At 43.4% G+C, this 27,998-nt stretch overlaps 1 protein-coding gene across 1 annotated transcript in view; it reads right to left on the bottom strand.

Moving 5' to 3' along the window:
• The window catches only part of GUCY1A2 (guanylate cyclase 1 soluble subunit alpha 2), a 389,883-nt gene that overhangs the window by 82,128 nt on the left and 279,757 nt on the right, over nucleotides 1–27,998 (bottom strand). Inside the window, exon 6 of the mRNA XM_077484335.1 lies at nucleotides 7,733–7,876. Within this exon, the coding sequence (XP_077340461.1) occupies nucleotides 7,733–7,876 (144 nt within the window). The remainder of the gene's footprint in view (nucleotides 1–7,732; nucleotides 7,877–27,998) is intronic.

The raw sequence follows: 27,998 nt of genomic DNA, 5'->3' as shown, positions 1-27,998 counted from the left end.
GTATACTTGGGGGGACGTGTCAGTGGTCCTCAAAGCCAAGGATTCCAGACTGGATAGGAAACTCTCAATCACCGAGTTTACCTTGGCTTTCGGCATGATGAGGGACATCATTTGCTCAGCCTCCCCTGGCAGGAGGGAGGAGCTGGATCGGTACCTCCATGTGGTAGTTGACCTGGGTTACAAGTACGGCGGGTTTTCATTCTATGATTACCACCGCTCTTTCTCCGCTAAAGCAGCCGCCAGGCTCTCCCAGTTCCAGTCACCTACGGACTGGAGTACCATGGATACCGAGCTGTTCTGCCGCCACTTCGCGGGGCTACGGTCCCCTCTGTGTGCGATCTGCCAGTCAGCAACTCATACTGCGGCTTGGTGCGCTAGCTCACTGGCAGCCCCAGCCTTAGACGGTCCATCTACCTCGGGTACCGCTCAGGGCCTACAGGCACCGGCACGCCTGCCACAGACCGATAAGCTTGGGCGCCCAGTCAAAACCATGGGCGGCGCACCAATCTGCAACAATTACAACAGTGGGTCGTGCAATTTTAGTCAGTGTAGGCTGCTCCATGTGTGCACCCAGTGTCATAGAGCTCACCCCCGGCTGATGTGCGAGCTCAAGCAGCTCAAGAGGTCCTGACTGAGCCGGCTCAACATTTCATGGCTTAGTGTCTACCTCACCAGTCATCCTACCCCCTCACTATCCGCCTACCTCGTCCAGGGCTTCACGCAAGGTTTTCATACTGGACTTGTCTCTCTCCCTCACCTCACGCACGAATGCCAGAACCTACGGTCAGCAGCCACGGATGAACAAGCCATCGACCTACTGCTGCAATCTGAGCTAGACCAGGACTTTGTCATCGGCCCTTTCGTACAGCCCCCATTTAACACCTGGCGAGTCAGCCCTATTGGGCTTGTCAAGGGCAAGTTCTCTAATAAACTCCGATTGGTTTATGATTTGTCAGCGCCTCATTCCTCTACGGTCCCCAGTCTCAATTCCCTTATCCCCTCTGAGGAGTTCTCCCTTAAATATGCATCTGTGGACATGGCCATCCAGGCCATTCTTAAAACAGGCACAGGTACCTGGCTTTCCAAGGCCGACATCTCAAACGCCTTCAAGCTTCTTCCCATCCATCCATCCCTCTGGTGCTGGCATGGCATCAAGTGGAGGCAGCTGTACTACTTTGCCACTAAACTCACGTTCGGATCCAAGAGTAGTCCCTGGCTCTTCGACACTTTTGCGCAGGCTCTCGCATGGATCTTGCTGCACGTAGCCCAGTGTCAGGAAGTCATTCATTATCTGGATGACTTCCTGCTGATAGAGTCACCCGGCTCTCCTCCACGAGATCTGGGTAAATTGAGGGCAGTCTTCAATAATCTTAACGTCCCCATTGCCGAGCATAAGGTGGAGGGTCCATCGCAGGCCATCACCTTTCTCGGGGTCAGCCTAGACACTAACACTATGCAGGCCAGCCTTCCCCCGGATAAACTGACCCGCATCAGGTCGGTCCTGAGGGACTTCACCCGTGCCAGGACTTGTACCAAGAGACAGCTTCAATCCCTTCTTGGCATGCTTAATTTCGCCATGCGCATCATCCCCCAGGGGCGCTCGTTCGTGTCACGCCTGTTAACCTTACTGTCCCACTCTCAGGACCCGGAGCAAGTACTCAGCCTGGATTCCGCAGCTATAGCAGACCTTGCCATGTGGGAGGAATTCCTATCTTCCTGGAATGGAGTGTCCCTGTTCGTCCCCTCCGTGTCCTCCCTTTCACCTCGGGTGGTGACCGACGCGGCGGCCTCCACGGGCTTTGCAGCGATCTTTGGCAACCTCTGGCTCGCAGCCCCCTGGCCTCCCCAGATACTGGCTATTCCTGGCTTCACTGAGACGTCCTCCCTGTTCGAGTTATATCCCATTGTAGCCACTGCACACACGTGGGGCCGCAGCTGGTCGGGCCAGACGGTGGTTTTTTCTACAGATAACCTGGCCACTGCGGAGATCATTAATAAAGGTAGGTCCAGGTCTCTACAGATTATGTCCTTCCTGCGGCGACTGACCCAGCTCTCATTGTTGTTTCAGTTCAACCTTCATTGTTCCTTTGTCCCCGGTAAATTTAATCAGGCGGCAGATGCCCTCTCCCGCTTTAACTTTGTTTCGTTTTTTGACCAGGTGCCCGGAGCCGGACCAACATCAGCAGCTATCCCGGACTGGTTTCAACTGACCTTGAATTAGCCCCTCACCTCTCAGCAGCAACTCAACTCATTGATCTCTCCCTCTCAAACAATACCCGCAAGGCCTATCAATCGGCCTGGAGGGCCTTTAGCCGCTTCGCGTCGTCTCACAGCACAGAGTCCTCCCGGGTCAAACAAGTCCTTGCCTTCATTTCTTACTGCCATTCCGAGTTAGCATTGTCCTTTAATACGATCCGGTTGTACTTGGCCGGGGTACAACATTTCACGTCCCTCCAGGACCCTACTAAGCCCTCCTTGTTCACTTACCACGCCGTCCGGGCTCTCATGCGCGGCATTCAGAAGCGTCGGCCGGTGTCCAGCACCAAACGGCTGCCTATCACAGGTGAAGTGTTCAGGGACATGTCAGATATTCTGGCCTCTTCACCTTTCGGTCTCCACGTTAGTGTCGTCCTGCAAGCAGCCATACATCTGGCCTTCTACGGCTTCTTACGACCAGGCGAGTTTACCTGCAGTAGCCCCTCGGCACGCATGCTGTGCAAGCACCATCTAGTCAGGTTCGAGGACCACTTCATCCTACACTTAGCGGTTTCCAAGACACAGCAGCTTGGCTCAGGCACGGACATTCACTTCTATAAGACCTACAACCGCTGGTGCCCGGTCACTGTTCTCACCCGCTTGTTGACCCTTTTGGCCGATCAACCAGGGACTGGCCCGCTTCTACCCTTTCACACGAAACCTCTCAGCGCAGCCCAGTTCATGGAACATGTCAGGATACTCCTGGGCATCCTTCACTCAATCCTGCCCACTACTCTGGACATTCATTTCGCATCGGGGCAGCTTCGACGGCCTCCCGCCAAGGGGTCCCGGTCCATGTTATCAAAAATTTGGGTAGATGGAAGTCCTCCTGTTTTGCCCGTTACATACCCAATCCGCAAGTTGAGATGGCCCAGGCCTTCGTCAAACTCACCCAGTAACAGTCTTGATTCAATAAAATGCTTCCCCTACCTGAGTGTTTTTGCCCCCTTATTTTGGTATACCGTACGTTAGACCAGGGCACACTTTCAGGTCTATTTCAAGTAAGCGAGTTTATGTTATCCTTGTTTGTCATCCTTATCCGTATCGGTCAGAGGGCTCTACACCATAAATAGAAAGGCCAGTATGGTGGTCTGAAATTATGGGAGGAGCCCGGTCGTGTATATAACCCGCCGTTCGCCCATCTTCCTCGTCGGTTCCGGTGCGCGATACCCGCCCACCCGCCCCCTTTATCAGGGCTTTTCTCTAGCATACTCCTCATGTGAGTACTCATTTCACCATTTCATATTCATTTCATTTTAAGGTATGCCCCCTTATTTTGGTATACCGTACGTTAGACCAGGGCACACTTTCAGGTCTATTTCAAGTAAGCGAGTTTATGTTATCCTTGTTTGTCATCCTTATCCGTATCGGTCAGAGGGCTCTACACCATAAATATATATATATAGTAAAGTATATATATATATATATATATATATATATATATAAATATATATATATATGTATATATATATATATATATATATATATATATATATATATATATATATATATAGTAAAGTTTGGGGGTTGTTCGGCTCAAGTGTAGCACCCGCTAGTGAGAACAGTCCACACAGATGATTCCTTCTCAGGGCTCTTTGGCCCAAACAAAGTTCCAGAAATGAAAACAAAAGCGGTTTCCCTCGAAGGGGTTGTTCACCATCAGCTTTAAATAAAAGGATATTCGTCCTCCTGGCTTACACATGCACCATTGCAAAGGCTCCCACGTGGAGCTCTCCCGACTACTGTCAGCGACCTCATACTCAGGTCTGTGGCTTTCACAGTGCAGCCTGCACTCCCTGGCTACTTCAATGCACACCTGCACTCTATGGGTTCTCCCTTGCAAGCATGGACTCCTTGGGAGGGTGAAGCCCAGAACCATGGTCCTGACTCTACTCTCAGGCCCACACACCTGAACAATCAGTGTGCCGGTGAGTCTCAAAACCCGAAACCAGGACTGGCTCGGGGATTTCTTTGATATTTCATCCCACCTGGATCTCTAAGTCCCACCTGGCTCCAGGTCCCAAACTGGACTTTACTAAATAATGAGGAAACTGAAAAGCCAGTTTCCTCTCAAACAAGCGAATACCCTGGAGCCCTTCAACCTGCCTGGTTGAGAATCCTGGACCAATACACTGGCGGGGTACCACACTACCACAATATATACACACATATATATATATTAATACACCGCCTGAAGTGTGTTAGAAACAGTACACCACAGAATGCACTGTAGATATAGGCTACACTGGATGCAGAGTATATGTATATTTATTCATATACAATTTTATAAATATTTTATTATATCTTTTCATGTGACAACACTGAAGAAATTACACTTTGCTACAATGTAAAGTAGTGAGTGTACAGCTTGTATAACAGTGTAAATGTGCCCTCCCCTCAAAATAACTCAACACGCAGCCATTAATGTCTAAACCGCTGGCAACAAAAGTGAGTACACGTGAAAATGTCCAAATTGGGCCCAAAGTGTCAATATTTTGTGTGGCAACCATTATTTTCCAGCACTGCCTTAACCCTCTTGGGCATGGAGTTCCCCAGAGCTTCACAAGTTGCCACTGGAGTCCTCTTCCACTCCTCCATGACTACATCAGGGAGCTGGTAGAGATGTTAGAGGCCTTGCGCTCCTCCACCTTTCGTTTGAGGATGCCCCACATATGCTCAATAGGGTTTAGGTCTGGAGACATGCTTGGCCAGTTCATCACCTTTACCCTCAGCTTCTTTAGCAAGGCAGCGGTCGTCCTAGAGGTGTGTTTGGGGTCATTATCATGTTGGAATACTGCCCTGCAGCCCAGTCCCCGTAGGGAGGGGATCATGCTCTGCTTCCGTATGTCACAGTTCATGTTGGCATTCATGGTTCCCTCAATGAACTGTAGCTCCCCAGTGACGGCAGCACTCAGACAGCCCCTGACCATGACACTCCCACCACCATGCTTGACTGTAGGCAAGACGCACTTGTCTTTGTACTCCTCACCTAGTTGCCGCCATACACACTTGACACCATCTGGACCAAATAAGATTATCTTGACCACAGGACATGGTTCCAGTAATCCATCTCCTTAGTCTGCTTGTCCTCAGCAAACTGTTTGCTGTCTTTCTTGTGCATCATCTTTAGAAGAGGCTTCCTTCTAGGACAACAGCCATGCAGACCAATTTGAAGTAGTGGGCAGTGTATGGTCTGAGCACTGACAGACATACCCCCCCACCCCTTCAACCTCTGCAGCAATGCTGGCAGCACTCATACATATATTTCCCAAAGACAACCTCTGGATATGATGCTGAGCATGTGCACTCAACTTCTTTGGTCAACTATGGCGAGGCCTGTTCTGAGTGGAACCTGTCCTGTTAAACCACTGTATGGTCTTGGCCACCGTGCTGCAGCTCAGTTTCAGGGTCTTGGCAAACTTCTTATAGCCTAGGCCATCTTTATGTAGAGCAATAATTCTTTTTTTTTAGATCCTCAGAGAGCTCTTTGCCATGAGGTGCCATGTTGAACTTCCAGTGACCAGTATGAGAGAGTGAGAGCGATAAAACCAAATTTAACTCACCTTCTCCCCATTCACACATGAGACATTGTAAAACGAATGAGTCACATGACACAGGGGAGGGAAAATGGCTAATTGGGCCCAATTTGGACATTTCCACTTAGGGGTGTACTCACTTTTGTTGCCAGCTGTTCAGACATTATTGGCTGTGTGTTGAGTTATTTTGAGGGGACAGCACTGTTAAACAAGCTGTCCACTGACTACTTTACATTGTAGCAAAGGAATTGTAATTTCTTCAGTGTCATCACATGAAACGATATATTAAAATATTTACAAAAATGTGAGGGATGTACTCACTTTTGTTAAATACTATACATATATATATTAATACACTGCCTGCACTGACTGAATATCAAGTATACACTGAATATATAGTCTATGCTAAATGCATATATATATATATATATATATATATATATATATATATATATATATATATATATATATATATATATATATATCAAATATACTGCCACTAACTGAATAACCTGCCTGCTAACTCAAGCTATTTCTCAGTCCATGCCAACAGCACTACACACGGCCGCTCTATAGGAAGCCTTATATAGTGTGGGGCATGGACTTAGTCCCCCTGAGCCATGATTGGCCAAAGGCACCCTGCAGGTCAGGTGCATGCTTTGGCCAATCATACAGCAATGCACTGCAATCTCGCAGTACATTATGGGGCGTTCCACGGTGCTCAAAATTTTCTGCGAATGCCCCATATGTTCGGTTCATTTTATGAAAAATGAACACCCGATGGACCCACCCGATCGACAAATCGAGCCATGGACTCATCCCTAGTATTTCGTACAGTTTTTGAAAAAAAAATTCTAACAAGTAGCTCCGTGAAATTAAAAGCTATATAATGACAATATGGCTGCTAATTTTAATCCAATGTAGCACTCTTCTAATTAGGCTGCTAGATGAATTTAGTTTTTGACTCCTGCTGTAGCCAGGGGAGCAGTGATTGTTTAGTCTTGTCTGTTCAAGGTATTTTTTTTGCTTCCCCCTGCCTGTAGAAGAGGTGTCTGGAGTTTAGGGAGGGAGAATTCAAATGACCAACTTGAATACTGAGCAGGGCCTAGCCGGCCCTCAGTAGATTGTTTTTATTCCCACTGAGGGGTTGGTGAGCTGAGAGGAAGGGGGCTTTTTGCCCCTGGTGCCCTTGAGACTGGATGCTGAGTTACCTGCAAGAGGCTGCACCTATGGACTGATCCTGTCCAAGGATGCTGTGAGTAGAGCCTCCCTTTTGTGCCAAACGCTACTTCATAAACCTATAGCCATATCTGTTCTGCAAGCTACTTCATGGTCCCCAGCTGTAAACCTTTAAACTCAGTTTTTTTTTTTACTAATGCTGGAGAGTGAAAAGTGAGGCTCACATCTGCATATCCCAATCAGCTTCCAGGTTTTATTGCCAAAGCTTAAATGAACATGCTGAGGTTAGAAGCTGATTGGATATGCAGAAGTGAGCCTGATTTTGCACTTTCCAGCTTTAGTAAATACACCCCTTCCAGTCTAGCCATATCTGTTCTGTGAGCTACTTTATAGCTCCCAGCCATGCACCTATAGAGTGTCCCAGTCTAGCTACACCTGTTCTGCAAACTATCTTGTGGTTCCCAGCTGTGGGTAGACAAAAAAAAAAAAAAACGTGTTTCTGCTGCTTAGAGAAAGAAAGACCTGTCCTCTATAGAATTGTGTTAAATTATTTTGGAGTATTCCACACCACCCCAAATCCCCTAGGCAGTTTCTACTAGCAAATAAACTTCAAAAAGACAAACCCCTAGACTATTGCATGAGCCAGAGTGAATAGACTGTTGCTGTGTGCCTGGCTGCCCCTCTACTGCTGGGGGAAAGAACCTGTTAAATCTAAGTGTCTCCTTCGGGGGTAGCGTTACACCAGTCAACATGTAAATTACCTTAATGGGTCTTCCGTCAGGTGTGAGAACTTCTTCTGAGAGTTCCATCATCTTTAAAGCCATTAATGCAATTGGCTTGGCATGGCTTTTGCTCTTCCGGTGAAGTCCTGCGGCCACACAGTACGCATCACCAATGGTTTCCACCTATTAATAAAATAAACTATATAAATATGATCCAGGCAGGTGTAATGACACAGCGGATAAAAGCATTTCAACAGCATGTCAGAAATGATTCTATGTCTGTAGCTGATCTCATTGTCAGGCCTAATGCCATAGTAGGCCCTCAACTGCTTCAAGGCCGAAAAGCAGGGGTTCTTATTTAACTATCACCCAATTTCCCCATTTCAACAACACTATCAGACAGCCTTTCATTACACTATGAAAAGTTTTAAAGCTTTCAAAATCAATATATTTATTCTTTTTATAAAACTTTTATGCAGAAAGTTAAACTACTTTAAGAAGGTTTGTGTTCTGCTGAAATAAATCATTTTATTTAATTAAATAAAGTGTAATCTATTTTAAGAACAGATGGTTTCAGGAACAGAAATATTTGGGAACCAGAAGTGGGGCCAATATAACAGCAGGTGTAGAAACAAAAGCAATACAAAAGCAAGCACAGAATGTGATTATTTTCTAAATCAATGTTAGATGTGTTTAAGTGATCTGCCACACAGAAAAGTATTGTTGTGCCGATGGTTAGCTAGGGCATAGCTGCCATCATAAAAAAAAAAAACATTTACACGGGCACTTTGCGGTTAATCCAGAATACATAAGTTCGCCCCCCTAATGGAAAACATTCCTGTCCCATTTATTTATTTTTATTTAAAATGACACTAAACTCTGATTTTAAAATAATTCAATGCAAGTGTATATTCTCAGCTCAAAAAATCCTTCTATTGCTCTAAGCCTCTTTCGAATCTCCAAATTTCTATTTTTTGCTGCTGTGATAAGACTTCCTGAAAAAGGGTGGCTACATACTTTTTCCATGGTCCCACTGTATGTAGGAGTGTCTCTAGGGACTGTGAATTATGAGATTTGTAGTGTGTATACAGCAATGCACTTAACCAAAACTAAAGTGCAGCGATCATTTGCAAGAAATTGAAGTAAGGGTCAAAAGGAGATGTTTGGAATCTCCTGAAGAAAGTTACAAAAGTTCTGTGGCTTTTTCTCTTATTCCCCATACACATGATCACAAGTTTCAGCGGAATTCCGTCAGAAAAACCATCTAAGTTTTTTCTGACGGAATTCCGCTCAAACTTGCTTTGCATCCACACGGTCACACAAAAGTTCTCTGAACTTTCAACCGTCAAGAACGCGGTGACGTACAACACTACGACGAGCTGAGAAAATGAAGTTCAATGCTTCTGAGCATGCGTCAAATTGTTTCCGAGCATGCGTGACTTTTTGCACGTCTGAATTGCATACAAACGCATTTTCGGATAGGAACTTTTTCCGACCGAAAAATAGAGAACCTGCTCTCAATCTTTTGCTGGCTGGAATTTTGCCAGCAAAAGTCTGATGGAGCATACACACGGTCTGAATTTCTGACCAAAAGCTCACATCTGACTTTTGCTGGCAGAATTTCTGATCGTGTGTATGGGGCATTAGAGAAAAAGCCACAGAACTTTTGTAACTTTTTGTAACTTTCTCCAGGAGATTCCAAACATCTCCTTCAATTTCTTATTAATGATCTTCATATTGACCCATACTCTACACACCACTGTCTCTGAGATTTTCCACTGCTAGTTCTCTCAATGTCCTTCCTATAGTTCCATACTTTACAAATCACTGTCTATGAGGTCCTTTATGGCTTTTTCTCTTGCTGATCTTTTTATTGACCCATACTCTTCACACCACTGTCTCTGATGTCTCCCACTGCTGATTCTCTCACTGCTCTTTATATAGACCCATACTCTACACAGCACAGTCTCTGAGGTTATCCACTGCTGTTTTTTTCACTGCTCTTCCTTTAGATACCCTACACACCTACACACTTCTGTCTATGAGGTCTTCCACTGCTGGTTTCCTTACTGCTCTTCCTATAGCCCCATACTCTACTACTCTACACACCTCAGGTGATGAGGTATTCCAGTGCTGATTCTCTTACTGCTCCATACTCTACACACCACTGTCTATGAGGTATTCCACTGCTGGTTCTCTCACTGCTCTTCCCATAGCCCCATACTCTGTTGGAAGAACCAACAGCAACGTTGCTTATAAACTGACAATACTGTATGTATTATACCTATCTATCCAGCAGGTTGCGCTGCAGTGTCATAATATGTATTCTATAGTAGGGTAATCAGAGGAAGTACCATTATTATTGTGTTATATGTACTTGTTTGCTCCTTGTTCCTGTTCCATGCTGTAAGATATGTTCTGCCATTCTCCATAAAAGTAAAGCCATTTGCTGTATTCAAGAAGCTTCTAGCGCATGATTTCAATACTCCAACAATAGGTTTTGGGCCCCAGGCACGTAGAGGCATTGTAGAGGATATTTCAAGCCCAGGCACTGGACTGTACTGGCTCATCACCACAGACCAGCAAGCCAAAATAGTCTAAGGACATACACAATGTATTCACTTATGGCACAGGTGACTGGGACACAGAACTCCAGAAGCTATACAGGACATTATAAAGAGAGGCTTATCAGAAGATTTGACAATAGCACCTTGCAAAGTGCTCATGAAAAGCAAGTGCTGCATTGAAGCAAATGCCACACATGCTCCCTTTCCACAGGCTTCTCAAAGAAAAAACACCCACTCCCTGCAGCTCATACACAGTCACGTATGCAGTTCAATGAAAACTACCACGTTAGGTGAGAACTGATTTTCATTTATGATTATTCCAGGTACACAACCACTTATCTGATGAAACACAAAAATTAAACATCAGAGAAACTTCAAGAGTTCATTGCCATATTAAGGAACACATTCCATCGCAAACCAGGAATGATACACACTGACAATGGGGGAAAATACATAAGCAAAGAAGTGGCCTCATACCTGAAGAGACAGGGAATAAATAGTACACTAGACAACCACACCATACACTCCTCAACAGAACGGTGTACCAGAAAGGAAAAATCACACTCTTATGCCCCGTACACACGAGCGGACTTTTCAACATCCAAAGTCCGAAGGACCGAGTCCGTCAGACTATCCGATCGTGTGTGGGCTGCAACGGACTTTTGATTCGCCAAAGTCTGACGGACTTTAGAAATGAAGCATGCTTCAAATTTTCCCGAAGGAACTCCGCCGGACCCGGTCCCCTTCGAAAACTCCGCTCGTGTGTATGCTACTCCGACGGACTAAAACCGACGCTAGGGCAGCTATTGGCTACTGGCTATGAACTTCCTTATTCGAGTCGGGTCGTACGTCATCACGTTCGAATCCGTCGGAGTTTAGTGTGATCGTGTGTGGCCAAGTCCGTTCGGCCGAAAAGTCTGTCAGAACTCCGTCGGAACTCCGGCAGAACTCCTTTGGAAGTCTGTCGGACATAAGTCCTCTCGTGTGTACGGGGCATTATAAAAATTATCAGGTGCATATTGTCAGATGCCAAAATCAATTCCCATTTTTGAAGACAACCAGTGATGTATAAAGCTTACACAATCAGAAAGGGTCAATACTAAGGCCAAACACTTTGACGTCAAGTATCACCTACCGAGGGACAAACAAGAGCAAGGTGTTATTGACATTCAATATTGCCCGTCAGAGATGACTGCTGATGCACTCACCAAGCCTTTGTGGAAGGAATGTCATAGTTATTTCCAGAAGAAGCTGAATATAATTTGACAAAGCACATGCTGTTGAGAAGGGGTGTTGGAAGAAACAATAGCAAAGTTGATTATAAATTGACGATACTGTATACATTATACCTATCTATCCAGCAGGTGGAACTGAAGTGTTATAATATGTATTCTATGGTAAGGTAATCAGAGGAAGTACCATCCTTATTGTGTTATATGTACTTGTATGCTCCTTGATCCTGTTCCATGCTGTAACACGTTCTGCCATTTTCCATAAAAGTAAAGCCGTTTGCTATATCCAAGAAGCTTCTAGCTCATGATTTCAATACTCTGACAATATATTGTACTACTCTACACACCTCTTTCAGTTAGGTCTTCCACTGTTGGTTCTCTCACTGCCCTTCCTGTAGACCCATGCCCTATATATCTCTTTTTCTGCAGTCTTCCACTGCAAGAGGCACTGGGTTTATAACAGGTCTCCTCTCACCAGTGGCTGCATCACTGTACCTGAATCTATCACATGATGAAACAAGTCACTGTTCAGAATCTCACATGTCATAGATTTACAGATAAAACTGAATACAATGTGGAAAATACCAACTGTAACAACTGCTAATGGCACTGTATTTAATCTGTAACTAACCAGTCAAAGCATTCCCATTTGACCACAGGAGATGAAGCAACATTTTCCCAGGGATTCCTCTAAGAACTCTGCATGTTTTTATGAGTTGTACATTTTTTAATATCTTTCAAAAATAAGGAAAACAGAGACGCACTCATTTATCCATATATATATATATATATATATATATATATATATATATATATATATATATATATATATATATATATATATATATATATATATATATAGATATATATACATATACATATATTTGCCATTTATGTTTTTTTTGTACATTTAATCAAGTGATAACCATATGTTATAAAGAGATTCTAGGCTTCCTAAGGCCTCCATTGGGTGCATCTTATTCATTTATGTCCCTCGAACACTTACTCCACCCTAAAGTGGAACTTCCGCTCATTGGAACCCTCCTCCCTTCTGGTGCCACAATTGGCACCTTTCAGGGGGGAGGGGGTTGCAGATACCTGTATAGTACAGGTATTTGCACCCACTTACGGCATAAATAGCTGCAGATTCTGCCGGTATTTACGCCACTTCCTGCGGGTCCCCCCGCTTTCTGCTGGGAAACACACGGATCCCAGAGACAGCGGGGACCATCCTTATTGCACAGCGCAACTAGCGCATGCGCAGTAGGGAACCGGGAAGTGAAGCCGCAAGACTTCACTTCCTGATTCCCATACCGAAGATGCCGGCGGCAGCACCCGAGAGCCAATCGAGAGATCGGCTTCGGGTGCCGACATCGCAGGCACGCTGGGTGGGTAAGTGTCCATATTTTAAAAGTCAGCAGCTGCAGTATTTGTAGCTGCTGACTTAAAACCAAAAACGGCGGACCTCCCGCTTTAAGTGTTCAGGACATATTCTAGGGACATCCTGGGCTTCCTAAGCTTCCTTTTAGATGCATTTTTGATAATCTCCGGATTTCAGTGCTGTTGTTTCTTTTTACAATGAGATTTTATGTTACATGTGTCTGAGATTACTGCCTCCTGTTCTCTCCTCTACTCACTTTATTTGGGCGGCACAGTGGTATAGTGGTTAGCACTCTCACCTAGCAGTAAGAAGGGTTGCTGGTTCAAATCCCAACCACAACACTACCTGCCTGGAGTTTGCATGTTCTCCATGTGCTTGTGTGGGTTTCCTCCGGGTACTCTGGTTTCCTCCCACACTCCAAAGACATGCAGGTAGGTCAATTGGCTTCTGTCCAACAATTGGCCCTAGTATATGAATGGGGACCTTGGATTGTGGGCTCCTTGAGGGTAGGGACCGATGTGAGTGTGCAATGTACAGGGATAGGGAGAATTGTAGACACTCACTCAGGTTGAACTAGATGGACTGGTGTCTTTATTCAACCTTACTAACTATGTATAACTCATACATACACAAAATGACATTTTTACATTAAAGATTTTGCATGAACAAAATTACCACAGTTACCACAATTAATAGTACCGACTGCAAAAATGACCCCTTCATAAATAGGCACATTTGCTAGTCTTGCATAAAAACTTTTACACAATTTGCTTCATATTCTTATAAAACCACCACTCAGGACAACTCCCTGGTCAGAATCCACAGCGGGGTAGTACAGACGATGTCTGTTGTAGGCTCAATGACTAAGCTCTGTAGCGTGAAACGTGTCTTGTTTCTGTCGTTCTAAATAAAAATGTAACCAAGCTGCAGAAGTGGGGGTAGGTAGCTTTTTGCTATTTCAGAAAGCATTTTGGTCCATAGCTATAATTTAGCAGTAGACAAAAGGAGGATGTTAACAAAGGAGGGTACAGTAGCTAGCCACTTGGTTCTTTTAGGGCCGGTTCACACAAGAACATGGTGTGCGAAAGACATGTTCAATGTGTCTTTCCCACACTGAGTTCAAAATGAACTACCTTTGCGATCTGCTGTGGGTGCCAAAACATTGTTAACTGCACCACAAATGCTTATGGAAAAATGTAGCGCGTTTGTGGACACCAGATCATATGGTACCCCAATACCATGTGATATGGTGCGGTGTGTTTTTCAAAAGTAATGCATGCACTACTCTTCTTGCGGTCAAGTGCAATTTGTAGCCCATTTAAATTAATATGTTTCCAAATTGCACTGCAGGAGAACGCACATGAATCGCACAGGATTGTAGTGAGTCAGCAGTGAATGCTGGCATACAAATGTTGCTAGATTCATCTGTTATTTTAATGGTATGCCCATATTTTTTATCAATGCAACTGTGTTTTGTATTTGTACTTCTTTCTATTTCATCATGATACATTTTAATATGTATTCCTTTTTAACCTATAAAAAACAAAAAAAAACTTGTCTCTCCCTGAGGCCTGTATAGAATGCAGTTGTACCCCTTTAATCACACTTCTCTGGAACTATAAGAAAACAGAACAAAAAAGTTGGGACTTTATATAAAGCACATGGTTGCAAAATAATAGCTTGATATAAAAATGTTTATTAATTCTTATACATGAGGGTACAAACATAATCTCAATTTATAATTTAAAAACAGTTAACATGATACTAACATGGGTAGCAATTACTATCACAGGGTTACAATTTCACAAGTCATCAATATTGAGATATATATATATATATATATATATATATATATATACACTCACATAGATAATATGAAATTATTGCCTGCCTGGCCTATGGCCTCATAGATCCCTATCGTGGTTGGTAAGAACACATAATAATGAGCACATAAGGAATATAAAATATAAAAAACACGGCATATGTTAGCTCTACGCATTTCATGGCTTGGAGCCACTCTTCAGGAGAAAGCACTTGATGTATCTGAAATGAAAGCATAGATGTCTAAATGATCTGACATATATCAACAAATAAGGGGGTGAGGTGAAAATACCCCCCTATAGGTAGTGACTGTGCATTGGTGGCATGGTGCAGATAATTGTGAGCCCTCCTGGGGCATCATGACCCCCCCCCTTCCCTTTTTTATATTCATTTCAGGGATGGAAGAACGTGGCGGCGTTCAACCTAATATTATTGCCCATACAATTTTTGCCTACAGTTGGCCTATGTCAGCCTCCCCTAGTTAATTTTTTAATCATTATTAATATCTTGCTGACCACCCGTTGTCGTTATACGACTGTTTGAAGAGGAATATCATTGTTATGGCTGGAGATAGCTGCCATAATCCTGGTATCCTCTTCTTCAGCCGGTGGTTGGCTTTCAGATAAAAGTGATCTCTGTGGTGGATTCGCCGGAAGCTCACTTTTATCTGTGGCGGGAGAGGGACTCCCCTGCCATGCTCCGGGGCTGATCAGATCCTTCTCGGTCTGTGGTATGGAGCTGACTGAGGGGAAGATGGCTCCTGCTCAGTTCCATACCATTGCAGTGCGGAAGCATCGTCAAAGGGACATAAGTGACTTATAGGTAGTGACTTATATAAGTCTGTGCGTTGGTGGCATCGTGCCGATAATCATGAGCCATCCGAAGGCATCATGACCAGGAGCTGTGGCGGTAAGCTCAGCAGCGGCAGCTAACACAGACCACATCCATGGGAGATATGGGCCAACAGGGCTCTGGTAATGTGGAATGGAAGTGATGAATGGACCAACCAAGTGTGGGACCTGTGTGGGAATTGTGTGAAAAAATTAACATGGTTGGAAATGCAGTGATTTCAGTGATTGCAGTGGGGGAGAGTGCAGTGTGAAGATAGTAAAGAGAAGGACCCACATTTAGATAAGTAAAAATTGTAAAAAATAAACCACCAGATCGCCAAAGCAAGAATAAGTAAAAAAAACAACCAGGTGAATTGTGTCACATTGAGCGTAAATGAATATCTGATGTAGGGAAAGAAGGAGGACTGAGGACTGCGTAGTAGCCTGTGTGTAGGAGAACCCTGAGTGCCTAGCCCCCCCTATAAGAGGAAGCCCAAATAGGCGCCACCACCAAGCAACCACCAACATCATGCAGGCATGCAATGTGGGAGGGAGGCGCCATCCCTAAGGCGACCCACCGCCCAGAAGATGGAGCCATAGCCCTCCACCACGCTCACGGAGATGGACAATACTCCCGCCAGCATGACAGAACCGCAAGGATCGTAGTGATGGCACATCCACTGCCCTCCAAAAGACCATCAAGGGGGCGGGTAGGAGTATGAGGCTGTCAGTGAGCATCGCAGCTCCCGGGCTAGATTAAGGAGACGGCCCAACGATGCCAGCCCACACACCACCAGGGAGCACAGAGAAAGCAAGATTGCATGCCTATTAAAGAGATAATAAAATGGATCGCCAAAGATAAATTGAATGTCATAATATAACTATTAACCACTTAAAGCGAAGTTCCACCCAAAAGTGGAACTTCCGTTTTAATTACTCCTTGCCACTTTACATGTCACATTTGGGATGTCATTTTTTTTGGAGGGGGGGGGGGGAGTGGGTACCTACTTTAGAGAGAGACTTCCTGTCCCACTTCCTCGTTCTGCCTTCAGGCTGCCTAGGTGACTCCTCCTCTCTCTCTCTAGGTGGCCCCTCTCTCTAGGCAATCTTCTGGGACCTGTGACATGTCCCAGAAGATTGCCTAGATGGAGGGGCCACCTAGAGGGAGAGGAGGAGTTGCCTGTCCACTCGGAGCACGCAGCACGACTTGCGCATGCTGTCACGGCCGGGTACCCGCAGTTCCAATGACGGCACCGTGGAGAGGAGGGGGAGAGGAGCGAGGCTTTTGCGCCCACATCGCTGGACCGTGGGACAGATTAGTGGCTAATTATTAAAAGTCAGCAGCTTTACCTTTTGTAGCTGCTGAGTTTTAGTAAACTGAAAAAAGCCTGGCACTCCACTTTAAAGGAGCCTTGTTTTGAGATTTGGTGTTTACAAGTTAAAATCATTTTTTTTTTGCTAGAAAATTACTTAGAACCCCCAAACATTATATATTTATTTTTCTAACACCCTAGAGAATAAAATGGCAGTCATTGCAAGACTTTTTGTCACACCGTATTTGCGCAGCGGTCTTACAAGCGCACTTTTAAAAAAAAAAAATACACTTTTTTTAATCTAAAAATAACACAACAGTATTTTTTTTTTATATTGTGAAAGATAATGTTACAGCGAGTAAATTGATGCCCAACATGTCACACTTCAAAATTGCGCCCACTCATGGAATGGCGACAATCTTTTACCCTTAATCTCCATAGGACATGTTTAAAAAATTCTACAGGTTGCATGTTTTGAGATACAACGGAGGTCTATAATTATTGCTCTCACTCTAATGATCGTGGTGATACCTCACATGTGTGGTTTGAACACCGTTTTCATATGTGGTTGCTGCTCACATATGCATTCGCTTCTGCACGAAAGCTTGGCGAGACAGGGCGCGTTCATTTTTTATTTTTATTTAATTTACTTTTTTTTATTTATTTTTTTACACTGTTCTTTTAAAATGTAAATAGAAAAAAAACATGGCAGGACCTCTTAAATATGAGATCTGGGATCAAAAAGGCCGCAGATCTTATATTTACACTAAAATACAATAAAAAAAAAGTTGTTTGAAAAAAAAAAAGTCCCTTTAAGAGCTAGGGGCTGAAGTGACGTTTTGAAGACGCTTCCGCACTGCAATGGCATGGAACTGAGCAGGAGCCATCTTCCCCTCAGTCAGCTCCATACCACAGACCGAGAAGGATCTGATCAGCACCGGAGCGTGGCAGGGGAGTCCCTCTCCCGCCACAGATAAAAGTGAGCTCCCGGCGAATCCACCACAGAGATCACTTTTATCTGAAAGCCAAACACTGGCTGAAGAAGAGGATACCAGGGTTATGGCAGCTATCGCCAGCCATAACAACGATATTCCTCTTCAAACAGTCGTATAACGACAACGGGCGGTCAGCAAGTTATTAATAATGATTACAAAATGAACTAGGGGAGACTGACATAGGCCAACTGTAGGCAAAAATTGTATGGGCAATAATATTAGGTTGAACGCCGCCAAGTGCTTCCATCCCTGAAATTAATACTAAAAAGGGAAGGGGGGGTCATGATGCCCCAGGAGGGCTCACAATTATCTGCACCATGCCACCAATGCACAGTCACTACCTATAGGGGGGTGTTTTCACCTCACCCCCTTATTTGTTGATATATGTCAGATCATTTAGACATCTATGCTTTCATTTCAGATACATCAAGTGCTTTCTCCTGAAGAGTGGCCCCAAGCCATGAAACGCGTAGCGATAACATATGCTGTGTTTTTTATATATTTTATATTCCTTATGTGCTCATTATTAATTATGTGTCCTTACCAACCATGATAGGGATCTTTGAGGCCATAGGCCAGGCAGGCAATATTTCATATTATCTATGTGTGTGTGTATATATGTATGTATATATGTGTGTGTATGTAGATAGATAGATAGATAGATAGATAGATAGATAGATAGATAGATAGATAGATAGATAGATAGATAGATAGATAGATAGATATGAATTATGAAATTGTAAACCTGTGATATTAATTGCTACCCATGTTAGTATCATGGTAACTGTTTTTAAACTAGACATTGAGATTATGTTTGTACCCTCATGTATATGAATTAATCAATATTTTTATACTCATCAAGCTATTCTTTTGCAACCACGTGCTTCATATACAGTCCCAACTTTTTTGTTCTGTTTTCTTACATTGATAGGGATGGAAGCACATGGCCTTACTTTTTCACACAAATTGAACTTTCTTCTGGTGGTATTTAATCACCACTGGGTATTTTTTTGCTAAATAAATGAAAAAAGACCAAACATTTAGAAAAAAATGCATTTCTTCATGTTCTTCTGTTAAAAAAATTTGCAAATAAATAATCTTCATAAATTTAGGCCAAAATGTATAGTGTAACATTTCTTTGGTGAAAATAACCCAAATCAGTATATATTTAGTAGAAAGGTTAGAGTCCACAAACTATGGTATATACTGTATATCTACAAATTGATCAATACTGATGTACTGACCGCCTAATTCTCTTTGGTTAAAATAACCCAAATCAGTATATATGAGGGGAGACCAATAAGTTCTTAACCTCACCATGATCTAGATGTGCTAGGGATCTAAAATTTTGCAGGTTTAGGTGGATATCTTAGTAATATGCATGACTATTTTTGTTTTTGTAGGTCATGGTGAATTATAGTTAGGGCCAAGAGAAATGGAGTAGGTGTCCTCAGGGCCGAACTAAGAATAAAAGCCAGCCCTGGAAATAATTTCATACCAGCCCCATAGCATTATTATACCCGCCCAACAACATAACGTCATTATTTTCTTGTTCACAAAAGGGAAAACCATACATTTTAACCACTTAAGCCCCGGACCATTTTCCAGCTAAAGGACCAAGCCCCTTTTTGCGATTCGGCACTGCGTTTTTTTCCCACAAATAGAGCTTTCTTTTGGTGGTATTTGATCATCTCTGCGGTTTTTATTTTTTGCTTTATAAACAAAAATAGAGCGACAATTTTGAAAAAAATGCAATATTTTTTACTTTTTGCTATAATAAATATCCCCCAAAAATATATAAAAAAACATTTTTTTTCCTCAGTTTAGGCTGATACGTATTCTTCTACATATTTTTGGTAAAAAAAATTGCAATAAGCGTTTATTGATTGGTTTGCGCAAAAGTTATAGCGTCTACAAAATAGGGGATAGTTTTATGGCATTTTTATTAATAATTTTTTTTTTACTAGTAATGGCGGCGATCAGCAATTCTTATTGTGACTGCAAAATTATAGCGGACACGTCGGACAATTTTGACACATTTTTGGGACCATTGGCATTAATACAGCAATCAGTGCGATTAAAAATGCACTGATTACTGTACAAAAGTCACTGGCAGTGAAGGAGTTAACCACTAGGGGGCAATTTAGGGGTTAAGTGTGTGTTTTTTTTTAACTGTAGGGGGCGTGGCTTGGCATCTGACGTCTTTCCCTATAACAGGGAACAGACGATCAGTGACAGTCTCAATAGGAAGAATGAGGAGAGGTTTGTTTACACTTCCCTCTCCTCGTTCTTCAGCTCTGTGACCCGTCCGCGGGACACCGGCGACGATCAGGTCCGCAGGTCCCGCGGCCACGGTCACGGAGCTCAGGACCGGGTCACGAGTGAGCCGCCGCCGGCGGCACGCACGCGACCCATGGCTGGGCACTTAAAGGCAACATACAGGTATGTGATTGTGCCCAGCCGTGCCATTCTGCCGTCGTATATTGGCGTGAGGCGGTCCTTAAGCGGTTAAAGCACATTTGAAGAGTGTATCATATATAGATAAGAGAGACGTGGAATTTACAAACAGCACCAATTGTTTACTGGCAAAAAATCATGGCATTTACTGGCACATTTTTTACTGACACTGCAAAAAAAGGTTCCAAAAATTGCAGTTTTCAGTGCAGGTATCAATATTTACACTATAAACATGTAGCTAAAGCTATTAGTAATGTGTTTATACAAAAGTCAAAAAACATATTTCTCCATTTACATGAAGGTCAAATTAATATAATCCAGCATGGAGTTCCCCCTTACATCAGAAGGATTCCCCCTTTACAGTGCAAGGGAACTCTGACATAAAGGGGAACATTGCAGATAATGATCTAAGCGGGAACTCTGATATAAAAAGGGGAGCACTGGTGACCAGAGACCCCCACTTATATCAGAGTCCACTGCATTCCCCTTTACATCAGAGTTCTCACTGACATCAGGGTCTGCAGCATTGCCCTTTACATAAGAGTTCCCCCTTGCACTGTAAGGTGAAATCCTGCAGACTATGATGTAAAGGGAACTCTGGGAATGTGGGGAGGACTCTGATGACCAGAGACCACCTTCCGTAGAAAGAAAAACTAAGATAAGAGGGTTTACTGATATAAGGGGGAAACCTTTATATCAGTGCCCCCTTACAATATTGTATTGACCCCCCCTCAGGCTGGCCTGACGACGCTGTCACTGACCTCCTCTCAGGTGCACCGTGCAGTGCTCAGTCAGTTGGCTTCAGCTCTGTGGCTCTGGTTTTATCCCATCGTTTCGTCTCCACAGTCCATACATGTCTGACTTCTTCCATGACCCCCATCCCTGCAGCACTCCCACTCTTGGCTCCTCTCCAGGGGAGGTCAGAGGCTGCAGATGGTACAGGGGAGGTCAGAGGCTTTGGAGGGGACGACAGGGGAGGTCGGAGGCTGCGGAGGGGACGACAGGAGAGGTCAAAGGCTGCGGAGGGGATGACAGGGGAGGTCAGAGGCTGCGGAGGGGATGACAGGAAAGGTCATGGGCTGTGGAGGGGACGACAGGGGAGGTCAGAGGCTGTGGAGGGGACGACAGGGGAGGTTAGAAGCTTCAGAGTGGACGACAGGGGAGGTCAGGGGCTGCAGAGGGGATGACAGGCTAGGGCAGAGGTTGCAAAGGAGGGAACAGGGGAGGTCAGAGATTGCAGAGGGGGGGACAGGGGAGGACAGAGGCTGCGGAGGGGGCAACAGGGGAGGTCAGCAGCTGCAGAGGGGATGACAGGGGAGTCCAGAGGCTACAGTGGGGGGAACAGGGGAGGACAGAGGCTGCAGAGGGGGGAACAGGGGAGGTCAGAGGCTGAGGAGGGGGGACAGGGAAGGTCAGAGGCTGCAGAGGAGGGACAGGGGAGGTCAGAGGCTGCGGAGGAGGGGGGCAGGAGGTCAGAAGCTGCAGGGGGGGCAGGAGGTCAGAAGGAGGGGGAAAGTCAAAGGCTGCGGAGGGGGGGTGGGGAAGTCATAGGCTGCGGACGGAATGACAGGGGAAGTCAGAGGCTACGGAGGGGACGACAGGGGAGGTCAGATGCTGCAGAGAGGGGGAACAGGAGTTCAGAGGCCTTGCGGCTTCACTTCCCAGTTCCCTACTGCACATGCGCGAGTCGTGCAGTGCAATCTAAATGGTCCGTGCTGTCTCTGGGACCCGTGTGTGTCCCAGCAGACAGTGCGGTGGGGTGGGAAGAGGCATAGACTCCCGTGGGAGTCTATGCCCAGAAGTGGGTGCAAATACCTGTCTTATACAGGTATCTGCACCCCCTCCCCCCTGAAAAGTGCCAAATGTGACACCGGAGGGGGGCGAGGGTTCCAACAAGCGGAGGTTCCGTTTTTGTGTGAAACTCCGCTTTAAGCAGTTTAAGTTTTAACTGCTTCTCTTTCCACTTCATTGAGTTTCTACATGTATTGTTAAGCAACCTGAGACTGAATAATTTTCTCCCTATGCTAGAATCGCCATTTAGATATTTGTATATTGAGAACATATCCCCACTTGAGTATCTCTTCTCTAGAGAGAATAAGTTTAATGGTTGTAGTCGTTCCACAAAACTGAGAATCCCCAGTCCCCTTATCAGCTTTGTTGCCCTTCTCTGGACTCTGTTTAGTTCCATCACATCCTTCCTGAGGACTGGTGACCAGAACTAGATGGTATATACAAGATGTGGCCGAACCAGAGTTTTGTAAGGTATTAGAATTATAGCTTTATCTCTCGAGTAAATACCCTTTTTACTGCATGCTAATAGTCTCCTTGCCTTGGCATTGCATGCAATTGTTGAGCCTACTAGGACCCCCAGATCCTTCTCCATCCTTGATTCCTCCAGAGTTTCTCCCCCTAGCAAGTAACTAGTAAAACTAATTTGCCACATAGTTGCCCACCTCTCTATTTCATCAAGATCTTACTGTAAACTTGCTATATCCTGTTGTGAGGTTATTACCTTGCTTAGCTTTGTATCAACAAACACTGAATTTGAACTATTTATACCCATCTCTATATCATTTATTAATATGTTAAAAAGAATTGGTCCCAGGACAGAGCCCTGGGGTACATTGCTCCCAACTCAAACCAGTTCTCTATCCAACTACATCCGCTGTCACCAATGCCAATTGACCTCAATTTCTAAATTAAGTGTTTAAGGGATACTGTATATAGCCATACCATCAAGGAACATAAATAATATCGTTTCTGATAGTTTCACCCGTGGGAAACTATTTCTCACAAGCGGACCACACTATGGAAGTATGTCTTAGTTCTTAAATGGAAATTCAAAACTATTCAGGAAAGGAAAATTTTTGAACTAAGAAGGATAATTCTATTTGACACAAAAGATAATGGCCTAAATTTAGATATGGGTTTTCCTACTCATTATCCATCTGTTTTATGACCCCCTCTGTGCCTGCCCCTCCTCCTATAACCCTACCTCCTTCTTTTCTCACTAACTATGCTAGTTTTATTACCATTGCCATGTACATTTGTATGCATGTGTTTGTTTTTCCTGTTTTTTAAATGTTTTTCTTTCCCTTAGAGATTTTTTTTTTAACAGTCTGCTGAGACCTTTGTGAATCAGTTGAATTAGTATTGCTTGGACCTTGAGGAAGGGGGGCATACCCCAAAAGCTTTTCCTGAAAAATTGTATGTTAGTGCAAATAAAAAAGGTAACACAGACAGTGTCACAGTCTGTCACAAGTGCACTAATACAGGTACAATCACCTCAAGCAAGGGTACTGTATCAAATGCTTTGGTGAAATCCAGATACACCACGTCCATAGGCCTTCTCCCATCTAAATGACAGCTCATTTCTTCATAAAATGTTAATAGGTTGGTTCGGCTAAAACAACACTTCATAAATCCATACTGGTTACTACTAATGCTAACATTTTAATCAACAAATTCTTGAATATAATCCCTTATCATATTCGTCAATAGTTTACAAACTCTTAATGTTAGGCTGGCCGATCTATAGTCTCCAGGTATATTTCTTGGCCCTTTTTTGAATATTGGTACCATGTTAGCTTTTTGCCAATCATCTAGTAACATTACAGCCAGTAAACTGTCTTTAAAAATTAGGAAAACTGGTCTAGCAATAACCTGGCAAGTTCTTTGGGGACTCTCAGGTGTACAAAATTTCAAGTCTTTTTTTAATACTGGCTTCTGTTAGCCACAAGGGTACATTCCGGGTTGCATTACTAACAATAGAGTGTTGTTTATATTATTGAATGTATTTAACACAGTTGCCGTCTCCCTTTTCGGCCTTATATTTTTTTAAAGGACAGCTGTTTCTCTTTAATATGGAGGTTTATACTCAAATTTAGCCAATCAGGTTTAACTTTAGCTCTTTTATATTTGTTGGTCATATGAATACACAAGCCAATTACTTAATATGTTCTTAAAGCATTCCCATTTTTCCTCCGTGTTTTTGTTTCTAGAATATCTTCCCATTTAGTGTCTTCAAATATGGAGCTCAGTTTAGCAAAGTTGGCTCTCCTAAAATTCAACATTCTTCACCTACCCTTGTGTCTCCTTCCACATCTGCAATCAGCTTTGTGTTGTTTGGAATTAGTAGGTCAAGCAGGGCCTTTTTCTAGTTGGGGCATCCACTAATTGACATATGAAATTGTCCTGTAAGACATTCAAGAAATGACAGGTCTTAGATGACTGAGCAGTCCATCTTTCCAGTCAATACCTGGATAATTAAAGTCCCAGTATCCGAAAGATTGAAGTTCCTGTGCTGTGAATGTAATGTTACAGGATTATTCTGTGAATATAATGCTACAGAAAGCTGTTTCTCGACCTTTATTTAGTCAAGGCCCCTTTAAAAGTATGCAATATCTCAAGGCATTTCAGTCTTAAATGGGGTCCCCTATCACATCAAAGTGCCTCTTTCACATCAGAGTGTTTTAGTCCTTAGACCCCTGCTTTCACATCAGAGTAATCTGTTCCCTCTTTTCACATCAGTCTTCAGTTCCCCGTTTAAACATCAGAATCCTCATTCCTCCTCCTTTCACACCAGAGGCCTCAGTCCCCCCCCCCCCCCCATCCCTTTTTACATGGGAGTCCTACATTTCCATCTTCGCCATAATGCAGCTGTGGCAGCTGTGGCAGCATGGAAATGGGGTTTGCCCTGAATGCCACCAGCCCTGGATTAGTGTCACACTGTGTGTAAGATGCAGTATGGCACCCCAATGAACCCCAACAGCACCACCTTTAATTGCTTAAAGTATAACTATAGGCAAAACTTTTTTTTTTCATTTTGGATAGAGCAAGGGAGGGTTATAATTTCCGCCATCTGTGTCCCATTGCAGGGATTTCCTCTCACTTCCTGTTTGGCTATGGGACAGGAAGTGAGAGGAAATCCCTGCAAATTAAGATAAGTCTTTGGGGACCCCCAGGTTACCAAAACTAGTATCCACACTGGAAGAGTTTCCCTCTATTACTTTTATGGGGACAACCCAAAATTTGGGTTTTTTTTTACTTTCACTTTCAATGAGAATGGTAAACAGGACAAATAGAGAGGATGAATCTTATTAATGGGGGCACAGATAGCAATAAAAACTGACAAGTGTTCTAATCCCTCTCCACTCTATCTAAAAATAAAATAAAAAGTTTTGGCTCTCCTAAACTTCAACATTCTTCCCCTACCCTTGTGTCTCTTTCTACATCTGCAATCAGATCCCCCCATGTACATTTACTGCAGCAGGGCAGGCCCTTAAGCGCACAAATCGCGTACCTGTATGTAATTTCTTTCAAGGGCTCTAGGGGTGTGCATACGTGCTGACCCACTCCCACTGTGATTGTAACCAACCAGTGGGTCTGGCGATTGTTCGGAGAGAGGCAGAACAGCATTCTGCCCATGTAAACAAGGCAGATCGCCATTCTACTAGTAAAGAAGATGGAGATCTTGTGTTTCTGCTAAGCAGGAACACAAATCTCTGTCTTCCTACAGTGCAACCATCTCCCACACAGAAAGCACTCCCAGGGACCACATTTAATCCTTTCTTGCCCCTGATGTTAACCCCTTCCCTGCCAGTGTCATTTGTATGGTGACAGTGCATTTTTTTAAGCCCTGATCACTGTATTGGTGTCCCTGGTCCCCAAAAAGTGTCCCCCTAGTGTCAGATTTGTCGGCCAAAATGTCGCTGATCGCCATCATTACTAGTAAAAAAAAAAATCAGACACATAAAAAGTCCATAAATCTATCCCATAGTTTATAGACGCTATAACTTTTACGCAAACCAATCAATACACGCTTATTGGGATTTTTTTTCCCAAAAACAACAAAAAAGTAGCAGAATACAGATTGGCCTAAATTGAAGAAGAAATTAGATTTTTACTTTTTTTTTATTGGATATGTTTTATAGCAGAAAGTAAAAAATAAATAAATAATATATATATAAATATATATATATATATATATATATATATATATATATATATATATAATTTTTTTTTTTTTATTGTTGGTCTTTTTTTGTTTGAAGCGCAAAAAATAAAAAACACAGAGTTGATCAAATACCACCAAAAGAAAGCTCTATTTGTGGGAAAAAAGGACATCAATTTTACTTGGGTACAGTGTCGCACGACCGCACAATCGTCAGTTAAAGCAACGCAGTGCCGTATCGCAACAATGGCCTTGTCAGGAAGGGGGTAAATCTTCATGAGCTGAAGTGGTTAAAGAAGGTCAGACACAGTGGGCATGTTGCAGGAAAGGGACAAAGAGTGCAGACATGCTATAGGAGATTTTTGAGACTGGGATATGCTTCAGAAAACAGTCAAAGACTAGAGATTCGTTGGATAAAGGTTTATAGGGATATCCACACTTATTAATTTGTATCATTACATAAGACTAAGGCTATAGATCAAGGCTATTACAGCCCCTTTACAAATCAATACTTCCAGAATAGTGCTCTCTATAGCCCCCTTAAAAGACTTTTGCCGCATTTGATATTACTCTTAGTATGAGTAATATCAAATGGGCCCCCCTGCATATCCAAGCATCTTATTGTTGTTTCTTATATCAAGTATCACTTTTCGTCTAACTACAATGACTATGTGATTTTTATGCTATAATGCGATAATACATTTAATATCTTTCTTAAATGAATCTCATCATTGTGCGGTTACCTTGATAACAGATGTTGATATCTCCATTAAAAATCCCACCCCCTTAGAGGAAGCTGTGTCTCCCTAATTTTTTCTTCTTTTATTCATCATGAGGGATTCGGAGATAACCATCTGTTGCTGGAAAGCGTCCAATTATCTTTTTCTTTATATACATCTAGTCTAAAGAATATTCTTCCTTTACTGGCTTGAGTAAGCACAGACTGCTGTCTGCGGGACTGTGCAATACATACAAAGGGCTACATACAGCACATGGGTCGTAGCTTGGGCACAGAGTGGCTGATCTCTCAGAGGATCTTACTGTACAGTAAACGAAGAACAAACCAAACAATCCCTCCAACGTCAAAGTATGAAAAAAGTATGTTATAGCTTCCCATTTACACTTAATCTATTTGACCATAAAGATTTTACTAATCAGAGTTGATACTGAAACACAGATCATGAGTCCATAAAATTACCTGCAGCTCAGACAGTGTTTTCTTGAGGTTTATATTTGAAAAAAAGAAAAGTGTTTAACTAAATAAATTGGTGTATAGGATTATGATATTTATGGTATATCTGTCCTTTGCCTACACAACTTCACCTAACCCCATCCCACTCCCCAGCTGCACTCACCTTACCCTTCATTTCCATGCCACTGAATTTGGCAGTTGGAGTAACGAGAAATACCCAGTATGTCCACATGGGGCAGTATGTGACTCTTTCCCCTTCCTCCCATGCTTGGCAATTGGCTGCTCAGGAACCCAGAGCTGTCACGTGAAGATAAAGAGAGAGTCTTCAGCTCTGTGAAATCTGTAAGTCATCGCTTTGGAGCTTAGGGCTTCTTTTCTTCGCTCCCACTATAAAGATGAAAGGTAACTATATGCAATAGAATTTTGGTTCACTTTCAGTCCTGCCGACAAAGGTCACCAGGACAAATAGAGAGGGTAAATCTCTTTAATGGGAACAAGGACAGCACCAACAATCACCACTTTATCCAAACTGGTTCCTACTGTGTCCTCTACGCGCCTTTCCCC

This window comes from Lithobates pipiens, unplaced genomic scaffold, assembly GCF_037356315.1.
Source record: "Lithobates pipiens isolate NorthernLeopardFrog02 unplaced genomic scaffold, aLitPip1_a1.2 Scaffold_16, whole genome shotgun sequence".
NCBI classification, from domain to species: Eukaryota; Metazoa; Chordata; class Amphibia; order Anura; family Ranidae; genus Lithobates; species Lithobates pipiens.
This window is presented reverse-complemented; position numbering and strand designations above follow the sequence as displayed.